This window comes from Oncorhynchus nerka, linkage group LG3, assembly GCF_034236695.1.
Source record: "Oncorhynchus nerka isolate Pitt River linkage group LG3, Oner_Uvic_2.0, whole genome shotgun sequence".
NCBI classification, from domain to species: domain Eukaryota; kingdom Metazoa; phylum Chordata; class Actinopteri; order Salmoniformes; family Salmonidae; genus Oncorhynchus; species Oncorhynchus nerka.
Genome location: NC_088398.1, coordinates 61807965 through 61829845, shown reverse-complemented (window position 1 = coordinate 61829845; position 21881 = coordinate 61807965). Strand labels below are relative to the sequence as shown.

Below are 21881 nucleotides of genomic sequence, written 5' to 3'. Positions count from 1 at the left end.
CAGCTCAGCCTAGTTCCAACCACAGCCCAGCTCAGTCTAGCTCCAACCACAGCCCAGCTCAGCCTAGCTCCAACAACAGCCCAGCTCAGCCTAGCTCCAACAACAGCCCAGCTCAGCCTAGCTTCAACTACATCCCAGCTCAGCCAAGCTCCAACCACAGCCCAGCTCAGTCTAGCGACAACCACAGCCAAGCTCAGCCTAGCTCCAACTACAGCCCAGCTCAGCCTAGCTCCAACCACAGCCCAGCTCAGCCTAGCTCCAACTACAGCCCAGCTCAGCCTAGTTCCAACCACAGCCCAGCTCAGCCTAGCTTCAACCACAGCCCAGCTCAGCCTAGCTCCAACCACAGCCCAGCTTAGCCTAGCTCCAACCACAGCCTAGCTTAGCCTAGCTCCAACCACAGCCCAGCTCAGCCTAGCTTCAACCACAGCCCAGCTCAGCCAAGCTCCAACCACAGCCCAGCTCAGTCTAGCGACAACCACAGCCCAGCTCAGCCTAGCTCCAACTACAGCCCAGCTCAGCCTAGCTCCAACTACAGCCCAGCTCAGCCTAGCTCAGCTCAGCCTAGCTCCAACTACAGCCCAGCTCAGCCTAGTTCCAACCACAGCCCAGCTCAGTCTAGCTCCAACCACAGCCCAGCTCAGCCTAGCTCCAACAACAGCCCAGCTCAGCCTAGCTCCAACTACATCCCAGCTCAGCCAAGCTCCAACCACAGCCCAGCTCAGTCTAGCGACAACCACAGCCAAGCTCAGCCTAGCTCCAACTACAGCCCAGCTCAGCCTAGCTCCAACCACAGCCCAGCTCAGCCTAGCTCCAACTACAGCCCAGCTCAGCCTAGTTCCAACCACAGCCCAGCTCAGCCTAGCTCCAACTACAGCCCAGCTCAGCCTAGTTCCAACCACAGCCCAGCTCAGCCTAGCTTCAACCACAGCCCAGCTCAGCCTAGCTCCAACCACAGCCCAGCTTAGCCTAGCTCCAACCACAGCCTAGCTTAGCCTAGCTCCAACCACAGCCCAGCTCAGCCTAGCTTCAACCACAGCCCAGCTCAGCCAAGCTCCAACCACAGCCCAGCTAGGTCTAGCGACAACCACAGCCCAGCTCAGCCTAGCTCCAACTACAGCCCAGCTCAGCCTAGCTCCAACTACAGCCCAGCTCAGCCTAGCTCCAACCACAGCCCAGCTCAGCCTAGCTCCAACTACAGCCCAGCTCAGCCTAGTTCCAACCACAGCCCAGCTCAGTCTAGCTCCAACCACAGCCCAGCTCAGCCTAGCTCCAACAACAGCCCAGCTCAGCCTAGCTCCAACTACATCCCAGCTCAGCCAAGCTCCAACCACAGCCCAGCTCAGTCTAGCGACAACCACAGCCAAGCTCAGCCTAGCTCCAACTACAGCCCAGCTCAGCCTAGCTCCAACCACAGCCCAGCTCAGCCTAGCTCCAACTACAGCCCAGCTCAGCCTAGTTCCAACCACAGCCCAGCTCAGCCTAGCTCCAACCACAGCCTAGCTTAGCCTAGCTCCAACCACAGCCTAGCTTAGCCTAGCTCCAACCACAGCCCAGCTCAGCCTAGCTCCAACCACAGCCCAGCTTAGCCTAGCTCCAACCACAGCCTAGCTTAGCCTAGCTCCAACCACAGACTTGCTCAGCCTAGCTCCAACCACAGCCCAGCTCAGCCTAGCTCCAGCTACAGCACAGCTCAGCCTAGCTCCAACCACAGCCTAGCTTAGCCTAGCTCCAACCACAGCCTAGCTTAGCCTAGCTCCAACCACAGCCTAGCTTAGCCTAGCTCCAACCACAGCCCAGCTCAGCCTAGCTCCAACTACAGCCCAGCTCAGCCTAGCTCCAACCACAGCCCAGCTCAGCCTAGCTCCAACTACAGCCCAGCTCAGCCTAGTTCCAACCACAGCCCAGCTCAGTCTAGCTCCAACCACAGCCCAGCTCAGCCTAGCTCCAACCACAGCCCAGCTCAGCCTAGCTTCAACCACAGCCCAGCTCAGCCTAGCTCCAACCACAGCCCAGCTCAGCCTAGCTTCAACCACAGCCCAGCTCAGCCTAGCTCCAACCACAGCCCTGCTCAGCCTAGCTCCAACCACAGCCCAGCTCAGCCTAGCTTCAACCACAGCCCAGCTCAGCCTAGCTCCAACCACAGCCCAGCTTAGCCTAGCTCCAACCACAGCCTAGCTTAGCCTAGCTCCAACCACAGACTTGCTCAGCCTAGCTCCAACCACAGCCCAGCTCAGCCTAGCTCCAGCTACAGCACAGCTCAGCCTAGCTCCAACCACAGCCTAGCTTAGCCTAGCTCCAACCACAGCCTAGCTTAGCCTAGCTCCAACCACAGCCCAGCTCAGCCTAGCTCCAACCACAGCCTAGCTTAGCCTAGCTCCAACCACAGCCCAGCTCAGCCTAGCTCCAGCTACAGCACAGCTCAGCCTAGCTCCAACCACAGCCTAGCTTAGCCTAGCTCCAACCACAGCCTAGCTTAGCCTAGCTCCAACCACAGCCCAGCTCAGCCTAGCTCCAACCACAGCCTAGCTTAGCCTAGCTCCAACCACAGCCCAGCTCAGCCTAGCTCCGAGCACAGCCCAGCTCAGTCTAGCTACAACCACAGCCCAGCTCAGCCTAGCTCCAACTACAGCCCAGCAGTGTGCTGCTCTCTTTAGACAGCCTGTAATTATTCAATGTCCTTCCAGACCCAATCTCAGGCCAGTACTTGCGTGTGTGTGTCTCTGACTTCGTACCAACCCTGTATCTCTGATCCGACTCCTCTATGGGAAATGATCATACAGGAGAAAGGGCATGGACCGGGTCCACATGTCTTCGCTGTGACATCACGGTCCTACACAAACACACCCTCTCTTCTTTGGCCAAGTCCCTGTCACCAGCCGTATCAGAGCAATGCTTGACCTCCCGTTCTGACTTTGAAGTGGTCTCTTTACCACAAAGCCCTGCCTAGGGAAACTATTCTCCAGAGAGCCTCTGTACCTCAGAGGGATACTACAGCTTGATCATACTGTATGTCATCACCATTCTGGAATGAGAATTTGTCAGCTCTGATAACCTCTCAAAATGTTTATATGAAATGGAAAGTAGAGGGGGCATTTATAGACTGTGGCCAATGTAGTCAATGTTCAATTTGTCATTGTTATCTCAGTGTGGGAGATGGATTTCAAGAAGGACATATGACTGCACATGCTTATATTGGCCAACCATGTGTGTTTATGAAATTAGGCAATAATTTCTGACTGGTCTGATCCAACTGAAATAAATGATAACAGTTATTCTGATGAAAAGTCATCAATACAAGCTTGTAACCTCAGGTCCTTGGTGTCAGCTCCTCAGGTCCTAGGTGCCAGCCTCAGGTCCTAGGTGCCAGCGCCTCAGGGCCTTGGTGTCAGCTCCTCAGGTCCTAGGTGCCAGTGCGTCAGGTCCTTGGTGCCAGCCTCTGGTCCTAGGTGCTAGCGCCTCAGAGCCTTGGTGTCAGTGCCTCAGGGCCTTGGTGTCAGCGCCTCAGGTCCTTGGTGTCAATGCCTCAGGTCCTTGGTGTCAGCACCTCAGGTCCTTGGTGTCAGCGTCTCAGGTCCTTGGTGTCAGCACCTCAGGTCCTTGGTGTCAGCACCTCAGGTCCTTGGTGTCAGCACCTCAGGTCCTTAGTGTCAGCATCTCAGGTCCTTGGTGTCAGCACCTCAGGTCCTTGGTGTCCGCTTCTCAGGTCCTTGGTGTCAATGCCTCAGGTCCTTGGTGTCAGAGAATGTGTGTGTTATTAACGCTCCTTGGGTATATTTGTGTTTTTGTAGGTGAGTTTGGGGAGGTGTGCAGCGGTCGTCTGCGTCTGCCCAGTAAGAAGGAGAACTGTGTGGCCATCAAGACTCTGAAGGCAGGATACACCGACAAACAGAGACGGGACTTCCTGTCTGAAGCGTCCATCATGGGACAGTTTGACCATCCAAACATCATCAGGCTGGAGGGAGTGGTCACCAGGAGTACGTACAGACCATATCTTACTATACAGTCAAAATGAGAGATAAACAACGTCTCACTCACTAAATCTTGGCGTGACATGTATTTATGAAGTAGGCTATCCCTCACGAATTCTGCCCAGAGAGAACCTTGGACAGAATGTGTCATTAGTTGTAGACTGAACAATGCTATGAAGCTGGCCAACACCTTTACAAGAGAAGCCATTTTTCTTGACTTCTAATGGCTTGAATCTCACCAGATCAATGTCACCTGATCAAACAGGTCCTATATGTTTAAATCTTAGCCTCCCTCCCGAGGCTCCTTAACACAGCTAGTCTCACACACCAACACATTCTCAGTTCTCTTAAAGGAAATGACTCGAAAAACGGTGAAATAATAGCTTTGACCTCTGGTCCACAATCAGAGCCGGTCTTCACTACACACGCGTGATCACACGCACACACACCCACATGGCCATTATACTGCAGTTCTGGCCGTGTCGTTATACTGAAGAGTTAAACTTGTCAAATATCTCCCTCTGATCGCTCTACAACAGATGAACTGATCATTCCACAGGCAGGCCTGTTAAACTGACAGTAAAACTTTACAGAGGTTAGCCAGTTTAGGTCAACTTGACCAGCAAGCCAGAACAGATCTGTTTTAATGATGTTTCATATCCAGTTGTAGCCCAGCCATGGATTTCTGAATGATGATACAGTTGAATGTAGTTATACGATATCTATAATGATATGTTAAAAAATACAGAAATGAACTTGGTTGCCTTGAAGAAGTTCTATTTAAGTTCTGAATATTCATAAGGATTATGATATGGTCGCTGCTCATCATTTTTTGGTTTGTTGCCATGGAAACTAAAGGAAATCCTGTGTATTCTAGTTGACAGTTAGATAAAGCCACTGTGCCATGTGAAGACTGTCTCTCTGCATTATGACAGGACCAGTTATGTCAATGAAAACCCACTCAGACACAGTATGTTTCCCATTCATCTGGCTGTAAATAGAATCTGGACAGGAATGCAAAATGGCCTTTTATTTGTTCAAGGCTTCATCATATTGGGATTTTATTTGTCTCATAAATCTTACAGCACTCATTATTAAAGCCCTGAAGGAGAATAATACCAGGACTAATTGCAAATGACTGCGGTTTGTTTCTGTTTTTAGGACAGAACGAGGGGAGAGCATAGTAGTATGTGTGTGTGTGTGTGTGTGTGTGTGTGTGTGTGTGTGTGTGTGTGTGTGTGTGTGTGTGTGTGTGTGTGTGTGTGTGTGTGTGTTGGAGGGGTACTCTATGATTGAGAGCAGGCTCTTAGGGGTTTGGTTGGCATGTGGGAATGGACACACACACACACACACACACACACACACACACACACACACAGTCCTGTCTGTGGCGTAGGGTGATTTATTAACCCAGTCCTGTTAATTCTTAATAATCCAGAGACTGTCACACCTCATTAACCCTGCTTCTTTTGGCTGCACCGCTAAGGGCTGCACGCACACACACACACACACACACACACACACACACACACACACACACACACACACACACACACACACACACACACACACACACAGAGGAGCAGAGAGGAGAGGAGAGGAGAGGAGAGGAGAAAAGGGGAGGAGGTTTAGGGAGTCTGTTTTATCTGAAACTATAAAGGGTCTTATAGAGGGGGGTGTTGGGCCAATCCATCAGGGTCTTATAGAGGGGGGGTGTTGGGCCAATCCATCAGGGTCTTATAGAGGGGGGTGCTGGGCCAATCCATCAGGGTCTTATAGAGGGGGGGTGTTGTGCCAATCCATCAGGGTCTTATAGAAGGGGTGTTGGGCCAATCCATCAGGGTCTTATAGAGGGGGATGTTGGGCAAATCCATCAGGGTCTTATAGAGGGGGGTGTTGGGCAAATCCATCAGAGTCTAATAGAGGGGGGTGTTGGGCCAATCCATCATTGTATTTTAGAGGGTGGGTGTTTAATTATGTCTATGGCTGTGTTTTGACCAGCAGACCTTCTTATTTGAAGGGAAAGTGCTGTTATTATCTAGATGAGTAGCAGGTTGGACTGTCAGTTAGTCAACCCTTATCACTACACTGTCAAATCTAGACCTAGTTCATGAGATGGAATGAAAAAGGTGTCCTCACTCACTTTATTTTTACAGTGCCAGGGTTTGAAGTTCATGAGATTATTTTCTATAAATGGTGCCGGTACTCAATCCATCAGAAAATGAAAGCTCCTGGTTGTGGTAAGGTTGAACCACTGCTCTGACCAAACCTAGTCTTGTTTTAGCTCACCATTTAAACGCAAGCAGTTTGTGAGGCAGCCAGTTTTATTAATTGACGTTTATTTTTCCAACGAGGGTTATAAATGTGTTTCTTTTTACAGCAGGGTCCATCATCCCCTTCCTCTGACAGATCTGTAAATGAGTTCTGCGTTGCCAGATGTGGAGTTTCACTTTGAAACATTTACAACATGCATGACGGAGAGGGGGGAGAGAAGGAGGTGGAGAGAGGGATGGGGAGGGTGTGGGAGAGTTTATAGATAAAGAGAGAAAGTGAGAAATAGAGAGTGAGGGAGGGAGGATGAAGAGGGGGAACCCATAGCCATCTGACACAAACCTGCCGTGACAGCAGTGCTGTTCATTTGACTACGGCTGACTTGAAGTAATTTCCCCCCTCGTTTCTACCGGTTCTAAACCTGCTCTCCTCTCCTCTGGTCTCCTCTCCTCTCCTCTGGTCTCTTCTCCTCTGGTCTCCTCTCCTCTGGTCTCATCTCCTCTGCTCTCTTCTCCTCTGCTCTCCTCTCCTCTGGTCTCCTCTCCTCTGGTCTCCTCTCCTCTGCTCTCTTCTCCTCTGGTCTCCTCTCCTCTGGTTTCCTCTCCTCTGGTCTCTTCTCATCTGGTCTCCTCTCCTCTGTTCTCCTCTCCTCTGCTCTCCTCTCCTCTCCTCTGGTCTCCTCTCCTCTGCTCTCCTCTCCTCTGCTCTCCTCTCCTCTGTTCTCTTCTCCTCTGGTCTCATCTGCTCTCCTCTCCTCTGCTCTCCTCTGGTCTCCTCTCCTCTGCTTTCCTCTGGTCTCCTCGCCTCTGCTCTCCTCTGGTCTCCTCTCCTCTGGTTTCCTCTCCTCTCCTCTGGTCTCCTCTCCTCTTCTCTGGTCTCCTCTAGTCTCCTCGGGTCTCCTCTAGTCTCCTCTGGTCTCCTCTTCTTCTCTGGTCTCATCTCCTCTCCTCTGGTCTCCTCTAGTCTCCTCTCCTCTTCTCTGGTCTCCTCTGGTATTCTCCCCTCTGCTCTACTCTCCTCTGGTCTCCTCTCCTCTGCTCTCCTCAACTCTCTTCTGGTCGGTCTCCTCTCCTCTGCTCTCCTCTCCTCTGCTCTCCTCCGGTCTACTCTGGTCTCCTCTAGTCTCCTCTCCTCTGGTCTCCTCTCCTCTGGTCTCATCTCCTCTGCTTTTCCCTAGTCTCCTCTCCTCTGCTCTCCTCTGGTATCCTCTCCTCTACTCTTCTCTGGTCTCCTCTAGTCTCCTCTGGTCTCCTCTAGTCTCCTCTGGTCTCTTCTTCTTCTCTGGTCTCCTCTCCTCTCCTCTGGTCTCCTCTAGTCTCCTCTCCTCTTCTCTGGTCTCCTCTGGTAACCTCTCCTCTGCTCTACTCTCCTCAGGTCTCCTCTCCTCTGCTCTCCTCTGGTCTCCTCAACTCTCTCCTGGTCTCCTCTCCTCTGCTCTCCTCTCCTCCGGTCTACTCTGGTCTCCTCTAGTCTCCTCTCCTCTGGTCTCCTCCCCTCTGGTCACCTCTCCTCTGGCCTCCTCTGCTCTCCTCTCCTCTTGTCTCCTCTTTTCTGGTTTCTTCTCCTCTCCTCTGGTCTCCTCTCCTCTGGTTTCCTCTCCTCTCCTCTGGTCTCTCTCCTCTGGTCTCCTCTCCTCTAGTTTCCTCTCCTCTCCTCTCCTCTCCTCTCCTCTCCTCTCCTCTCCTCTCCTCTGCTCTGCTCTGCTCTGCTCTGCTCTGCTCTCCCCTCATCTGGTCTCCTCTCCTCTCCTCTCCTCTCCTCTCCTCTGCTCTGCTCTCCTCTGGTCTCATCTTCTCTGCTCTCCCCTCCCCTCCTCTGGTCTCCTCTCCTCTGCTCTGTTCTCCTCTGCTCTCCCTTCCTCTGGTCTCCTCCTCTCTCTCCTCTGCTCTCCCCTCATCTCCTCTCCTCTCCTCTCCTCTCCTCTCCTCTCCTCTCTCTCCTCTCCTCTCCTCTCCTCTCCTCTGCTCTGCTCTGCTCTGCTCGCTCTGCTCTCCTCTCCTCTCCTCTCCTCTCCTCTCCTCTGGTCTCCTCTCCTCTGGTCTAGTGAATCAGGGCCAGATGATAACAATTCAGATTTATAGTAACTGTTTCTGCTGCTGGAATAAAGATGTTTCTCTGACAGGTAACCCAGAGGACCTGTACATTCAGCCCTACATGGGCCCTTTCATCCGGCTAGAGGAAGCACTGATGAACCCAATGTGTGTGTGTGTGTGTGTGTGTGTGTGTGTGTGTGTGTGTGTGTGTGTGTGTGTGTGTGTGTGTGTGTGTGTGTGTGTGTGTGTGTGTGTGTGTGTGTGTGTGTGTGTGTGTGTGTGTGTGTATGCGTGCATGTGCGTAAATGTGTTTCGCCATATATGAAAAATGGTCTAACCTGGTGGTTTCTCTTCTCTCTTCAGGTAAACCTGTGATGATAGTAACTGAATACATGGAGAATGGATCCTTGGACAGCTTTCTGAGAGTGAGTTTAAAACTACTCAGCTAAAATAAACGTATATTTACCCTGCCTTTGTGTTTTCCACGCCATACAACAGTACACTCTTAGAAAAAGGTGCTAAGTAGAACCATACAGGGTTCTTTGGTTTGTCCCCATAGAGGAACCCTTTTTAGTACTGAGTAGAACCCTTTGCAGAGGGTTCTATATATAACCCTCTATGTTTATTTTTTATTTCACATTTATTTAACCAGGTAGGCTAGTTGAGAGCAAGTTGAGTTGAACAACACAGAGTTACACATAGAATAAACAAACATGCAGTCAATAATACAATAGAAAAGGTCTATATACAGTGTGTGAAAATTAGGTAAGATAAGGGAGGTAAGGCAATAAATAGACCATAGTGGTGAAATAATTACAATATAGCAATTAAACACTGGAGTGATAGATGTGCAGAAGATGAGTGTGCAAGTAGAGATACTGGGGTCCAAAGGAGAAAAATAAATTCTATAAATAACAGTATGGGGGATGAAGTAGTTGGATGGGCTATTTACAGATGGGCTATGTACAGGTGCAGTGATCTGTGAGCTGCTCTGACAGCTGGTGCTTAAAGTTAGTGAGGGAGATATGAGTCTCCAGCTTCAGTGATTTTTGCAGTTCGTTCCAGTCATTGGCAGCAGAGAACTGGAAGGAAAGGCGGCCAATGGAGGAATTGACTTTGGGGGTAACCAGTGAGATATACCTGCTGGAGCGCGTGCTACGGGTGGGTGCTGCTATGGTGACCAGTGAGCCTCATAAGGTGTGACTTTACCTAGCATAGACTTATAGATGACATGGAGCCAGTGGGTTTGGCGACGAATATGAAGCGAGGGCCAGCCAACGAGAGCATACAGGTCGCAGTGGTGGGTAGTATATGGGGCTTTGGTGACAAAATGGATGGCACTGTGATAGACTGCATCCAATTTGCTGAGTAGAGTGTTGGAGGCAATTTTGTAAATGACATCGCCGAAGTCGAGGATCGGTAGGATAGTCAGTTTTACGAGGGTATGTTTGGCAGTGAAGGATGCTTTGTTGCGAAATAGGAAGCCGATTCTAGATTTAATTTTGGATTGAAGATGCTTAATGTGAGTCTGGAAGGAAAGTTTACAGTCTAACCAGACTCCTAGGCATTTGTAGTTGTCCACATATTCTAAGTCAGAACCGTCCAGAGTAGTGATGCTGGACGGGCGGGAAGGTGTGGGCATCAATTGAAGAGCATGCATTTAGTTGTAGTCTTTTGCGAAACCAAGGCTGTTGAGTCTGCCGATAAGAATGTGGTGATTCACAGAGTCGAAAGCCTTGGCCAGGTCGATGAATACAGCTGCACAGTATTGTCTCTTATCGATGGTGGTTATGATAACATTTAGGACCTTGAGCGTGGCTGAGGTGCACCCATGACCAGCTCGGAAACCAGATTCCATAGTGGAGAAGGTACGGTGGGATTCGAAATGTTCGGTGATGTGTTTGTTAACTTGGCTTTCGAAGAAAGGCAGGGTATGATAGATTTAGGTCTGTAGCAGTTTGGGTCTAGAGTGTCTCCCCCTTTGAAGAGGGGGATGACCGCAGCAGCTTTCCAATCTTTGGGGATCTCAGACGATACGAAAGAGAGGTTGAACAGGCTAGTAAATGGGGTTGCAACAATTTTGGCGGACAATTTTAGAAAGAGAGGGCCTAGATTGTCTAGCCCGGCTGATTTCTAGTGGTCCAGATTTTGCAGCTCTTTCAGAACATCAGCTATTTGGAATTGGGTGAAAGAGAAATGAGGGAGGCTTAGGCAAGTTGCTGTGAGGGGTGCAGGGCTGTTGACCCGGGTAGGGGCAGCCAGGTGGAAAGTATAGCCAGCTGTAGAAAAATACTTATGTAAGGTTCTTCCAGGAACCCCTTGTATATGGTTCTAGGGTTTGTCGTGTGTTTGGCTATGCCGGATTGAGTGATATGACATGCTATTCTATAAAATAATTTCTCCGTAATTAATATTACTTGATTGAGCTAATCAGGTAAATGTAATTAACTAGAGAGTCGTGCACCACAAAATAATATTTATAGAGCTGTTATCTTCCGAATAAACTCTTAAAGACCTAGTAATATTTTACATCAATAGCAGTCAATATTAATCATCATCTTAATTCAGTCTCATCTGAAAGTTGTAATTTCTTAGTTATCTGCACGAACCCTGGCTAACAAGTTGAATCAGCAATACAAAATTGGGTTTCATTATTTATTTACTAAATACCTAACTAATCACACAGAATTACACATACACATATTTAAATCATAACTTGATTACAAATTATGTCATAAAGGAAAACGTCCCTAGCGGACAGAACAGATATGACAGCTGGTTACACAAAAGAAAAGGGGCTGGGTTTGAGTGAAAGAGCAGGAAGACTGAGGAACAAAGGGCGAAGCTGTGCCATCGTAAATACAGTATCTTATGCATTCTAAATTACCGCCCATTTGGAAAAGGAAAATGCAATAAATATTTATTCTGAGCTGTGCTTCGGTAGGTTGGTGGTAGATGGAAGGCCGTGTTGCCCAACCAAGTCCTTTGTACTTTGAAGAATGTATCTGCTGGTAAATTGAATACGTTGTAGTAACGTCGTTGTGTGGTAGACGGGATACTCTGTCTGTTCCTTCCTAATCGTCGTTTGCAGCGGCTGTTGCTAACTCAATGGCTAGGAGGTATCACTTCTGTAGTGAATAAGGGTTCAAAGTTCATACCATTCGCAACCAAAGCTCACACTGATGTTGGCTTCGGTCTGTAGTTATTATCTGAACCATTCTGACATCGGACCGTCGTCCTCACGTCCTCGTGAGGTTATATTGTCGTCAAGGGCTTATATAGGAGGGGAGAGGAGGGCATGTTTGAAAGGTTTTCTAGCCCATGTCCCTTCACAGGGGCGGGCCACTGATTGAACAGTCAAAAACCAAATCTCACATTTTAGAAGCTAAAATCACATTTCATCCCATCACGAATAATTTCATATTCAAACATTTAAATTGAACAACAATTCCATGTGAATCCGATAACTCTGATGTGTAGACTTTCCACTGTAGAGTTTATGTCATCATATCATTGATGAGAATGTCTCAGATGACAACCGAACTGACATCATATTCATTAAGTACCACCGCATATGTTCAATTGGTCGGATTACCAGAATATAGTTCATTTTCTCCCACCTTCTGATGTTCCCAGAATCTCTATGTTAACCAAGGGTTTTTCAAATGTAACATCAGTAGGGTAGAGAGAGGAAAAAGGGGGGAAGAGGTATATATGACTGTCATAAACCTACCCCCAGGCCAACGTCATGACAGGTTCTACCAAAAAACATTTTATAATCTCAAGGTTATTCCTAGAACCATCTATGAAGGGTTCTACTGAGAACCATTTTGTCTTTTGAGGGTTCTTCCTAGAACTAGCATTCTAATTGTGTTATTTATGACAATACTTATAGCATAAGGCCTTTCTTTGAGGGCCTAGTTACAGTGGGCTCCACAATTACTGGTAATGCACAAACAATACTTCAAAAAATATAAACATTATAATTATAGAGATATACTCAAAATAATACCAACAGATGAGAAATACTGTACTTTATTAATGTTTCAATGGAACCCACTAAAATAATTGATTGATTTAATAAAAAATCTATGCCCTCCAAATGTAGATTTCACAATTAATGGCACCCTTAAATATTTGTAAATAGCATCTACCAAAATTAAACCAGGAATTCAAATCCTTAACCTTGTCAAACATACAGGAAAAGACTCCATGCTGTTATCCTTACCAGAGGTGGTTGCACTAGTACTAAATGAGGAGTGCCAATAATTAAGTATTTTGTATTAAATAATTGTATGATTTTGAGTTTATCTCTATAATTACATTGTTTATATTTTTTTTAAGTATTGTTTGTGCATTGTCAGTCAGGGGTGAAAGTAATTTTGGAGCTCACTGTATAACCTAACACAGTGGTGTTAGGAATCTCCTGGTTTACAGACCACATCAGGCCTGAAAGTCACATTATGCTGGCTTGCAAAGTGATGTTTAGTTCCTATTGGAATCCTGCCACAGTTAAGATATACAACAAGTGGAATTGTTAATGACCCGCAACCTGCATTCAGAATGACTGCCAAGGTAGTGAGGACTGAATAGACGACCTCAATCATCTAACCTGGAACAACCATCTCAATAACAGGTGCTAGACATCCAACAGATTGGATTAGTTTAGAAAATTTCATGTTATTTATCTTTGTGTAGCATAACATTTATCAACCAATCAATGTACATAAAAAACACAGAAATTACAGAAATGAATTCTTAAAATCTCCCTGCAATAGAGCATGCTGGGAAATATGATATATAGTTCTATGGAGAACCCTTCTTATCTTCCAAAGACTCCTTCTTACCTTCTAAATAATCACCATAGAGCCCTTTCTTCCAAAACCAGTTCTAAGATTGTTAAAGGTTCAAGTTAGAACCATTGTCTTCCAAAAAGGGTTCTACCAATCAAAACGGTTCTTGATAGAACCCTGTCTCTCTACAAAGGTATCTGAGATATCTATTGCAGCCCTCATCCTCCACATACAACACCCGTTCTGCCAGTCACATTCTGTTAAAGGTCCCCAAAGCCCACACATCCCCGGGTCGCTCCTCTTTTCACTGCAGCTAACAACTGGAACGAGCTGCAAAAACGCTCAAACTGGACAGTTTTATCTCTGTCTCTTCATTCAAAGACTCAAATCATGGACACTCTTACTGAGAGTTGTGGCTACTTTGTGTGATGTATTGTTTTCTCTACCTTCTTGCCCTTTGTGCTGTTGACTGTGCCCAATAATGTTTGTACCATGTTTTATTCTCCTACTATGTTGTGTTGCTACCATGCTGTGTTGTCATGTGTTGCTGCCTTGCTATGTTGTCTTAGGTCTGTCTTTATGTAGTGTTGTCTCTATTGTCGTGATGTGTGTTTTGTCCTATATTTATATATATATATATTTGAATGTTTTATCCAGCCCCCGTCCCCGCAGGAGGCCTTTTGCCTTTTGGTTGGCCAACATTGTAAATAAGAATTTGTTCGTAATTGACTTGCCTAGTTAAATAAAGGTCCATTAAAAAATATATTAAAATATTACCTTTTTTTCTGAGAGGGTAGCTAACCAGAGACTCTGGCTTACTGAAATTAACCAACGTTAGAACAACATTAAATCAACATGACCAGACAGGAGTGTGTGTGCGTGTAGGACCCATTTTTAGAAGTTTTCCACATGTGCCTGTGTGTCTGCACAGTATCCCTTCTGATAGAAAAGGGAGTAGCTGCAACCTTTTCTAGCTATTTCCTCTGGCCGAGGAGCGGCCTGGCTTTTATCATTGGGAACTGTCATACCACGCGCACACACACACACACACACACACACACACACACACACACACACACACACACACACTACACTACACAGTCATCCCTCTCCTCCACACCACTTTACTGTGCCTCATGTTTGTGTTATGACTATATGACTGTAGCAGCTTTGATCCGACTCAGCCTGTCTCTACCAGGTGGTCTGGGCTTTATATAGTGCCCTAGAAAACACCATCTATTTAGTCAAAGACTCTGGCATGGTATTGTCAGGCCTATTTGGTTGTGGAGATGAGGATTGTACAATTCACATTGAAATGACCAAGTTAATGTCAGAGGTGATTTGAAAGGTTAATGTAATTGGTTTGAATGTTAATATATGAATGTTCCGCTGTATTTTTTTAAACAGAAAGGTCATATTCATTCTGTTTATCAATCCAGTCTCATTTGTTTTAGAGGTATGACATTCCACTTGTGATTGATTCTATCTCTGTTTCGCTCTCTCTCTCCTACTCTCCTCTCTCTCTCTTTCTCTCCCTTCCCCTTCTCTCTTCAACCCTCTTCCTCCTCTGCCTCCTCCTTACAGAAACACGATGCCCAGTTTACTGGTATCCAGTTGGTGGGCATGCTGCGTGGCATTGCGTCGGGCATGAAGTACCTGTCTGACATGGGCTACGTCCACAGAGACCTGGCCGCCCGCAACATTCTGGTCAACAGCAACCTGGTGTGTAAGGTGTCTGACTTCGGCCTGTCCAGAGTCCTGGAGGACGACCCCGAGGCTGCTTACACCACGCGGGTAAGACATGGTGTTCGGGTTTATCAATGAGGACAGATGGGTTTAATAGTTGTTTTGTCTTAGAGATAGGATAGTATGCACAGCAAATGTGCAAGTGTTAAAATCTCGCTTTAATGTAAAAAGTGAGTGTTACATCTGAGTGTCGATTCTAGTGGGGTTAACAGCAATGAGATTGAAATTGACACCACATGCATTAAATGAATGAAGTGTTATTTGAATCACAGTGGAATCAACACTGCATGGTGTTGTTACTCGACTGTGTTGAGTTCATTCCTGTTAACTCTCTGAGTGAAAAAGATGTTAGAGGGGCCTAATGCTTTGTTGCAGGTATATTTTTACTTTTCAAACACACTTAGGCAGTCACTTGGTATAGGCTTGAGGACTAGAACTTGTGGAATGCAACAACCGTGTCTCTGTCACTCGCAAATACAGTAATGGGTGGGTATCTCTCACATTCACATGAAAGGAATGCTGGGAAATATGCAAATAAGGATTTACAACCTCCAATGTTAACCCCCCCAAAAAAAGAAAATATATAATAATGTGTAATGTAACACTACATCTGTTAATCCCTAACACAAAAAAGTGTAACAGCATCAACTCTAATAAAGTCTTAATTTAAGTTAGAATTTGCAACACCCATGGTGTTAGGGGCCAACACTCTATGGGTGTTAGTTTGTGAACATTTTAAAAAGTGTTAGTTTAACACTATTTCTGTGGGTCACATATAATATCTAAAAATGTGTTAAGTTTTACACTGGGTGTTAATATTCTGATCTCAACGTTGCTGTGTGAGATGGGAGTCTGCCATGTACTGTAAGATCCCCCCGTTTAACATACTTCTGCTGTCTAATAGTGAGTGGACAGGTTTCTGTGGACAGAGAGAGTGGTTATCACTGTCAGACAGCTAAGCTGACCGACCTCTGTCTCAGCTTTACACAAAAGGGCATCTCTCCACACAGCAAATTTGAGATCAGAATGTTTTAACACCCACAGTGCTAAATCTAAGACTTTCTTAGTGTGTATATGTGACCCACCGAAATAGTGTTAAACTAACACCAAGTGAGTGCCTTAGTGAATCTTTTTTCATAAAACATATTATTTATGACAATAGATAAAACATTTTAATAATACCATACCTCGACAGCGTAGTTTTACCCTAACACAGTGGTCTGAAACTCCTGGTTTGCAGGCCACATCGGCAAGTCATATTATGCTGGCTTGCAAAGTGTTATATAATTCTAATCGGAATTCAGCCAGAGTTCCAACAATTGGAACTTTTAATCACCTTCAATCTGCTGTTAGAATGACTGCCAAGGCAGGGAAGATTGATAAATGAGATGACCTAAACCATCTAAACTTGAACAACCATTTCCATAATGAGTTAAATAAGTCTAACCACTTACAGATTGGATTAGTTTAGAAAAATATATGTTATGTGTCTTTATGTAGTATAAGATCAATGTAGCAATCAATGTTCATGCAGAAACATAGATATTAAACAAACTATTCTAAAAAGCAATCCGCAACAAAGCATGCTGGGAAATATGATGAGGCCCCTGCCATGTCTACATAAATTAAAGTAAAATAACTTTAAACAGTAAAGGAGCAGCAACACCACCACCTTGTTAACACTTCGCCAGGTGGTGTCAATTTCAACCCTGTTAACCCCACTAGAATCAGCACTGTAACACTCACAACACTTTTTACCTCAACACCAAGCTTTTAACACCCACACATTTGCTGTGTATCTCTCACTCCCTTTATGTTGCTCTATCTCCCCCTCGCCAGCACTCTCTGTGAATACATGCTGTCCATGAGACAAATCACCTCATATGTCACACACACACGTGCACTAACACACACACCGACACACAAACGTCTAGCCTCTCAGCAGTGTGGAGTGGGACAGCCAGCACATAAATAAAATCAGGGTGAGATAACGCCAACATAAATGTTTGTGTTCTCCTGAAGGATCATGGGAAAGGAATGGCAAACATAGTAGATAAGTAAAATCAAGAGGGCTTTGTATCCAACCTATCACCATAACAGTGTGTGGTGTGTGTGTGTGTGTGTGTGTGTGTGTGTGTGTGTGGTGTGTGTGTGGTGTATATGTGTGGGCGGGGGGGTCACCTTGTGGCCTGACATTAGTATACAATGCTCTAATAACTGCTTTAGACCCCCATGTTAAATAAACACTCACCAGCTTTTACTTCACTCCCACAAACTCATGACCTAAAATATGCTAATAGACTTCCCCCAGTGTGTCACTAGTAATAGAGCTGAGTTCTCATCCACTCTAAAGTTATGAATCTATCAGACCCAGCAGGCCGATGTCTCTCCCTCCCTCTTCTGTCAGACCACTATGCTGTTCTGTCAGGCACCCTGTCTGTCTGTGTCTGAGTGGTGTCATACTGTACCTTCATTAGAGGTATAGTCCTTGCTCTCCTGAGGATGTTTATATACACTCACCAGGGATTCAAGAGACAGAAGTGGATTTATTTATTTGTATGTGTTTGTGCTCAAGTGTGTGTGTGCGTGTGTGCACATCCGTGTGTGACATCACTAGGGCCGAACTCCCTGCCATCGAGGACCTCTGTATCAGGCAGTGTCAGAGGATGGCCCGAAGAATTGCTATAGACTCCAGCCATCCAAGCTATAGACTGTTCACTCTGCCACCATCCGGTAAACGGTACCGGAGAATCGGCTCTTGGACCAACAGGTCTAAATACCCATAAGACTGATAAATAGTTAATTAACTGGTTACACAGACTATGCTGACCCTATCTTGCACTGACTATGTGCACACTCACAAGAATATACACTGAGTATACAAAACATTGGGAAAACCTGCTCTTTCCACAACAGACTGACCAGGTGAACTAATTCTAAAACACTGAGCAATATTGACATTTTCTAAATGACAAATGACATGATCCTCCGCTGGACTAGATTAAAAAGAATACTGAACCGTCCATTGACTAAATTTAAAAAGCATGACCCTCCCCCATTATCCTCCAGGTAACCATGATGTACATGTTGATCCGTCCCTAATTATTATCTATCCTAATGCCTAGTCACTTTACCCTTCCTTTATGTACATATATACCTCAAATACCTCGTACCCCTGCACATTGATCTGGTACTCCCTATATACAGCTTTATTGTTTTGTTAATATTTTTATTTGTATTATTATTATTTAACTCTGCATCGTTGCGAAGGTCTCGTTGGGAAGGTCTCGTTGGTAAAGTCTCGTTGGGAAGGTCTCGTTGATAAAGTCTCGTTGGGAAGGTCTCGTTGGTAAAGTCTTGTTGGGAAGGTCTCGTTGATAAAGTCTCGTTGGGAAGGTCTCGTTGAGAAAGTCTCGTTGGGAAGGTCTCGTTGGGAAGGTCTCGTTGGTAAAGTCTCGTTGGGAATGTCTCGTTGGTAAAGTCTCGTTGGGAAGGTCTCGTTGGGAAAGTCTCGTTGGGAAGGTCTCGTTGGGAAGGTCTCGTTGGTAAAGTCTCGTTGGGAATGTCTCGTTGGTAAAGTCTCGTTGGGAAGGTCTCGTTGGTAAAGTCTTGTTGGGAAGGTCTCGTTGGGAAAGTCTCGTTGGTAAAGTATCGTTGGGAAGGTCTCATTGATAAAGTCTCGTTGGTAAAGTCTCGTTGGGAAGGTCTTGTTGGGAAAGTCTTGTTGGGAAAGTCTCATTGGGAAGGTCTCGTTGGTAAAGTCTGGTTGGGAAGGTCTCGTTGGGAGTGTCTCGTTGGGAAAGTCTCGTTGGGAAGGTCTCGTTGGTAAAGTCTCGTTGGGAAGGTCTCGTTGGTAAAGTCTCGTTGGGAAGGTCTCGTTGGTAAAGTCTTGTTGGGAAGGTCTCGTTGGGAAAGTCTCGTTGGGAAGGTCCCGTTGGTAAAGTCTCGTTGGGAAGGTCTCGTTGGGAAAGTCTCGCTGGGAAGGTCTCATTGGTAAAGTCTCGTTGGGAAGGTCTCGTTGGTAAAGTCTCGTTGGGACGGTCTCGTTGGGAAAGTCTACACCCGTTTTAACTCGGCGTATGTGACAAATAAAATTTGATATGATTTGATTTGTGAGGGCAGAAGTGGTTTGTTTTCTGAGGGCTGTGTGTTTAGAGAGAGCTGGCCAGGAGTTGTGTAACTTGGCCAGGAGGTCGTTAGCTTTGGCTCCTCTCCTCTTTTCTTCTCTCTGCGCTTTTCTTTTCCTCTCCTCTGTTGGCATGACGCAGGCTAAGCCTTGAGTAAGTTCAGCAGCCCCCTGAGGGTAGACACCGAGCAGGAGAAACACAGGGTCAGCCTACAGGCCCCCTGTCTACCTCTCTCTCTACCTTTATTCCTCTATCCCGTTTTCCCTCTCCCCCAGGAGAAAACAGGGGAGATGGAACAAATGGAACAAGGCCCTGCAGTGCTGGAGGCTGGGGCTAGGACCTAGACCCCTCTCCCATCTCTCTTTCCCTCCCTCTTTATATTCATTTTCAGGTCAAACATAACCTAAAGCAAGTCATGAAGTTGGCTAAATGTATTTCTCCTCCTATTTCAGGATACCTTGTGATCCATTATTACTTGAAACAAATTACTTTATCTGTTCTTTCCCCCTCTCTCTCTCTCTCCCTCTCTCTCTCTTTCTCTCTCTCTCTCTCTCTCTCTCTCTCTCTCTCTCTCTCTCTCTCTCTCTCTCTCTCTCTCTCTCTCTCTCTCTCTCTCTCTCTGTCTCTCTCAGGGAGGTAAGATCCCTATCAGGTGGACAGCTCCAGAGGCTATCTCCTACAGGAAGTTCACCTCGGCCAGCGACGCCTGGAGCTATGGCATCGTGCTCTGGGAAGTGATGTCATACGGGGAGCGGCCTTACTGGGAGATGTCCAATCAGGACGTGAGTACACAGCTGTCGCCAAGAAGACCTAATGAACTTCCTGCTGAGAGAGGAAATTATGCGTAGAGTGACCAGGTGGTGGACCGAGCCTGAGGCCTGATGGCCTGGACAAGGAATACAGCTCTAGCACCAGAGTTGACACACACGCACGCACGCACACACACCCCACAAAAATGCATCATTGTCACTTGAGCACTAGCGCCCAGAGAGAAAGAGAGAGAGAGGGAGTGAATTGAGAGGGAGGGCTTCTATTATGAGCAGATGCACAGTCAGCACTTCTGCCAGTACAGTACTGTCTCACTGCCAACTCTCCAACTCCCCTGGACTATAATAACACCTCCATCTCTACCACCCACTGACACATTGTACTACCTCCTCCTATAGACTGTCCTGCTGCACACCTAATTATCTCTCCCCCTCCTCTCTCTCCCCCTCTCTTTCACTCTCTTTCTCTCTCTCCCCCTCTTCTCTCTCTCCCTCTCTATCTCTAACGCTCTCTCTCACGCTCTCTCGCACTCTCTCTCAAGCTCCCTATCTTTCCCCTTCCTCTCTCCCCCCTCTCTCTCCCTCTCTATTTCTCACTCTATCCCTACAGGTTATCAAAGCAGTAGATGAGGGCTACAGACTGCCTCCTCCTATGGACTGTCCTGCTACTCTGTACCAGCTGATGTTGGACTGCTGGCAGAAGGAGAGGAACAACAGACCCAAGTTCGAACAGATCGTCAGCATCCTGGATAAACTCATACGCAACCCTGGGAGCCTGAAGATCACAGCCAACACCTCACCCAGGTACTATAAACATCTACACATCATGCTCTCAACCCTGACCTCTGACCCGTGAACCCTAACCAAACCCTGGCAACCAACCCATCATCCAGGTACTATACACAGAGACAAGGTTTTATGGGATATCTTAATTTATCCACCATAAGATCTAAACTTAACAGCTAGCCATACTTTGTTGTTTTAGTGTCAGTCTTTCTCATCCACTCAACCCCCAATTTACAGTTGTACCTCTCTGCTCCTCTCCCAATGCACCTGCCCCCTAAATCACAGCTGCTCCTCTCTGCTCCTCTCCCAAACACCTGGCTCTTTCCTCCCCTTAACACCTAATCACTGCACCTGACTCATTACCCCTCTCCCACGCACCTGGCTCAATACAGATTGACATCGAACATATTCACTCCCCACGCGTTATCCAAGGCATTATGGGTCACGGCACATCCTGCTCATTAGTGACAGCAGTGACAGGAAACACTGTCCTCCACCCCGGGACTCGTTTATCCTTTCCTCGCTTTCAGTTTCTCTATCACACGCTTCCCCTTCTGCTGGCCTTCAATATTACTGACGCTGTCTCTACCTCGCCGTCCAACCCAGGTGCAAGACCTTGGTGGATCTATTAAAGATATAAACCACATTGAATCACATAAGATATCAACCCCATATTATAATTGAGACCTCATAGAAGGTGCTCCTCCACCTCTGTGAATGTGTTCGGACTTGATAGTGGTGTATAGGCCTATAGGGGAGTGTTGTATGTACAGTATTATGGGACAGACCCCTTTAGGGGAGATCATTTATTTTGTATAAGACAGACCCCTATAGGGGAGATCATTTATTTAGTATGGGACAGACCCCTATAGGGGAGATAATTTATTTAGGATAAGACAGACCCCTACAGGGGAGAGCATTTATTTAGTATGGGGCAGACCCTTATAGGGGAGATAATTGATTTAGTATGGGACAGACCCCTATAGGGGAGATCATTTATTTAGGATAAAACAGACCCCTATAGGGGAGATCATTTATTTTGGATAAGACAGACCCCTACAGGGGAGAGCATTTATTTAGTATGGGACAGACCCCTACAGGGGAGAGCATTTATTTAGTATGGGACAGACCCCTATAGGGGAGAGCAGTATTATCTTTACATTGTTCTCATTATGGACACAAACCTGATTGTATATAGACCCAGTTAGTAGTGACATAGACCACACAGAGGCTGTCATAAACAAACGCTTCCTGTTTCCTGTGTACACAGGACGTTATGAGCAGACTCAATCTGACCCTGCGTGATCAGGCCTCTGAGTACGGACGTTCAAAAGGGATGCTTGCCCATATTGACCTCAATGCTTCCCACAGTTGTCAGGTGGTGGAC

General features: G+C 46.6%; 1 protein-coding gene across 2 annotated transcripts in view; it reads left to right on the top strand.

Annotated features, from left to right (window-relative positions):
• The window catches only part of LOC115116513 (ephrin type-A receptor 3-like), a 69003-nt gene that overhangs the window by 30623 nt on the left and 16499 nt on the right, over positions 1–21881 (top strand). For both annotated transcript variants that reach the window (XM_065014173.1, XM_065014179.1), the window contains exons 7-11: positions 3792–3977; positions 8639–8700; positions 14653–14862; positions 19574–19723; positions 20319–20512. In XM_065014173.1, coding sequence (XP_064870245.1) covers positions 3792–3977; positions 8639–8700; positions 14653–14862; positions 19574–19723; positions 20319–20512 — 802 coding nt within the window. The remainder of the gene's footprint in view (positions 1–3791; positions 3978–8638; positions 8701–14652; positions 14863–19573; positions 19724–20318; positions 20513–21881) is intronic.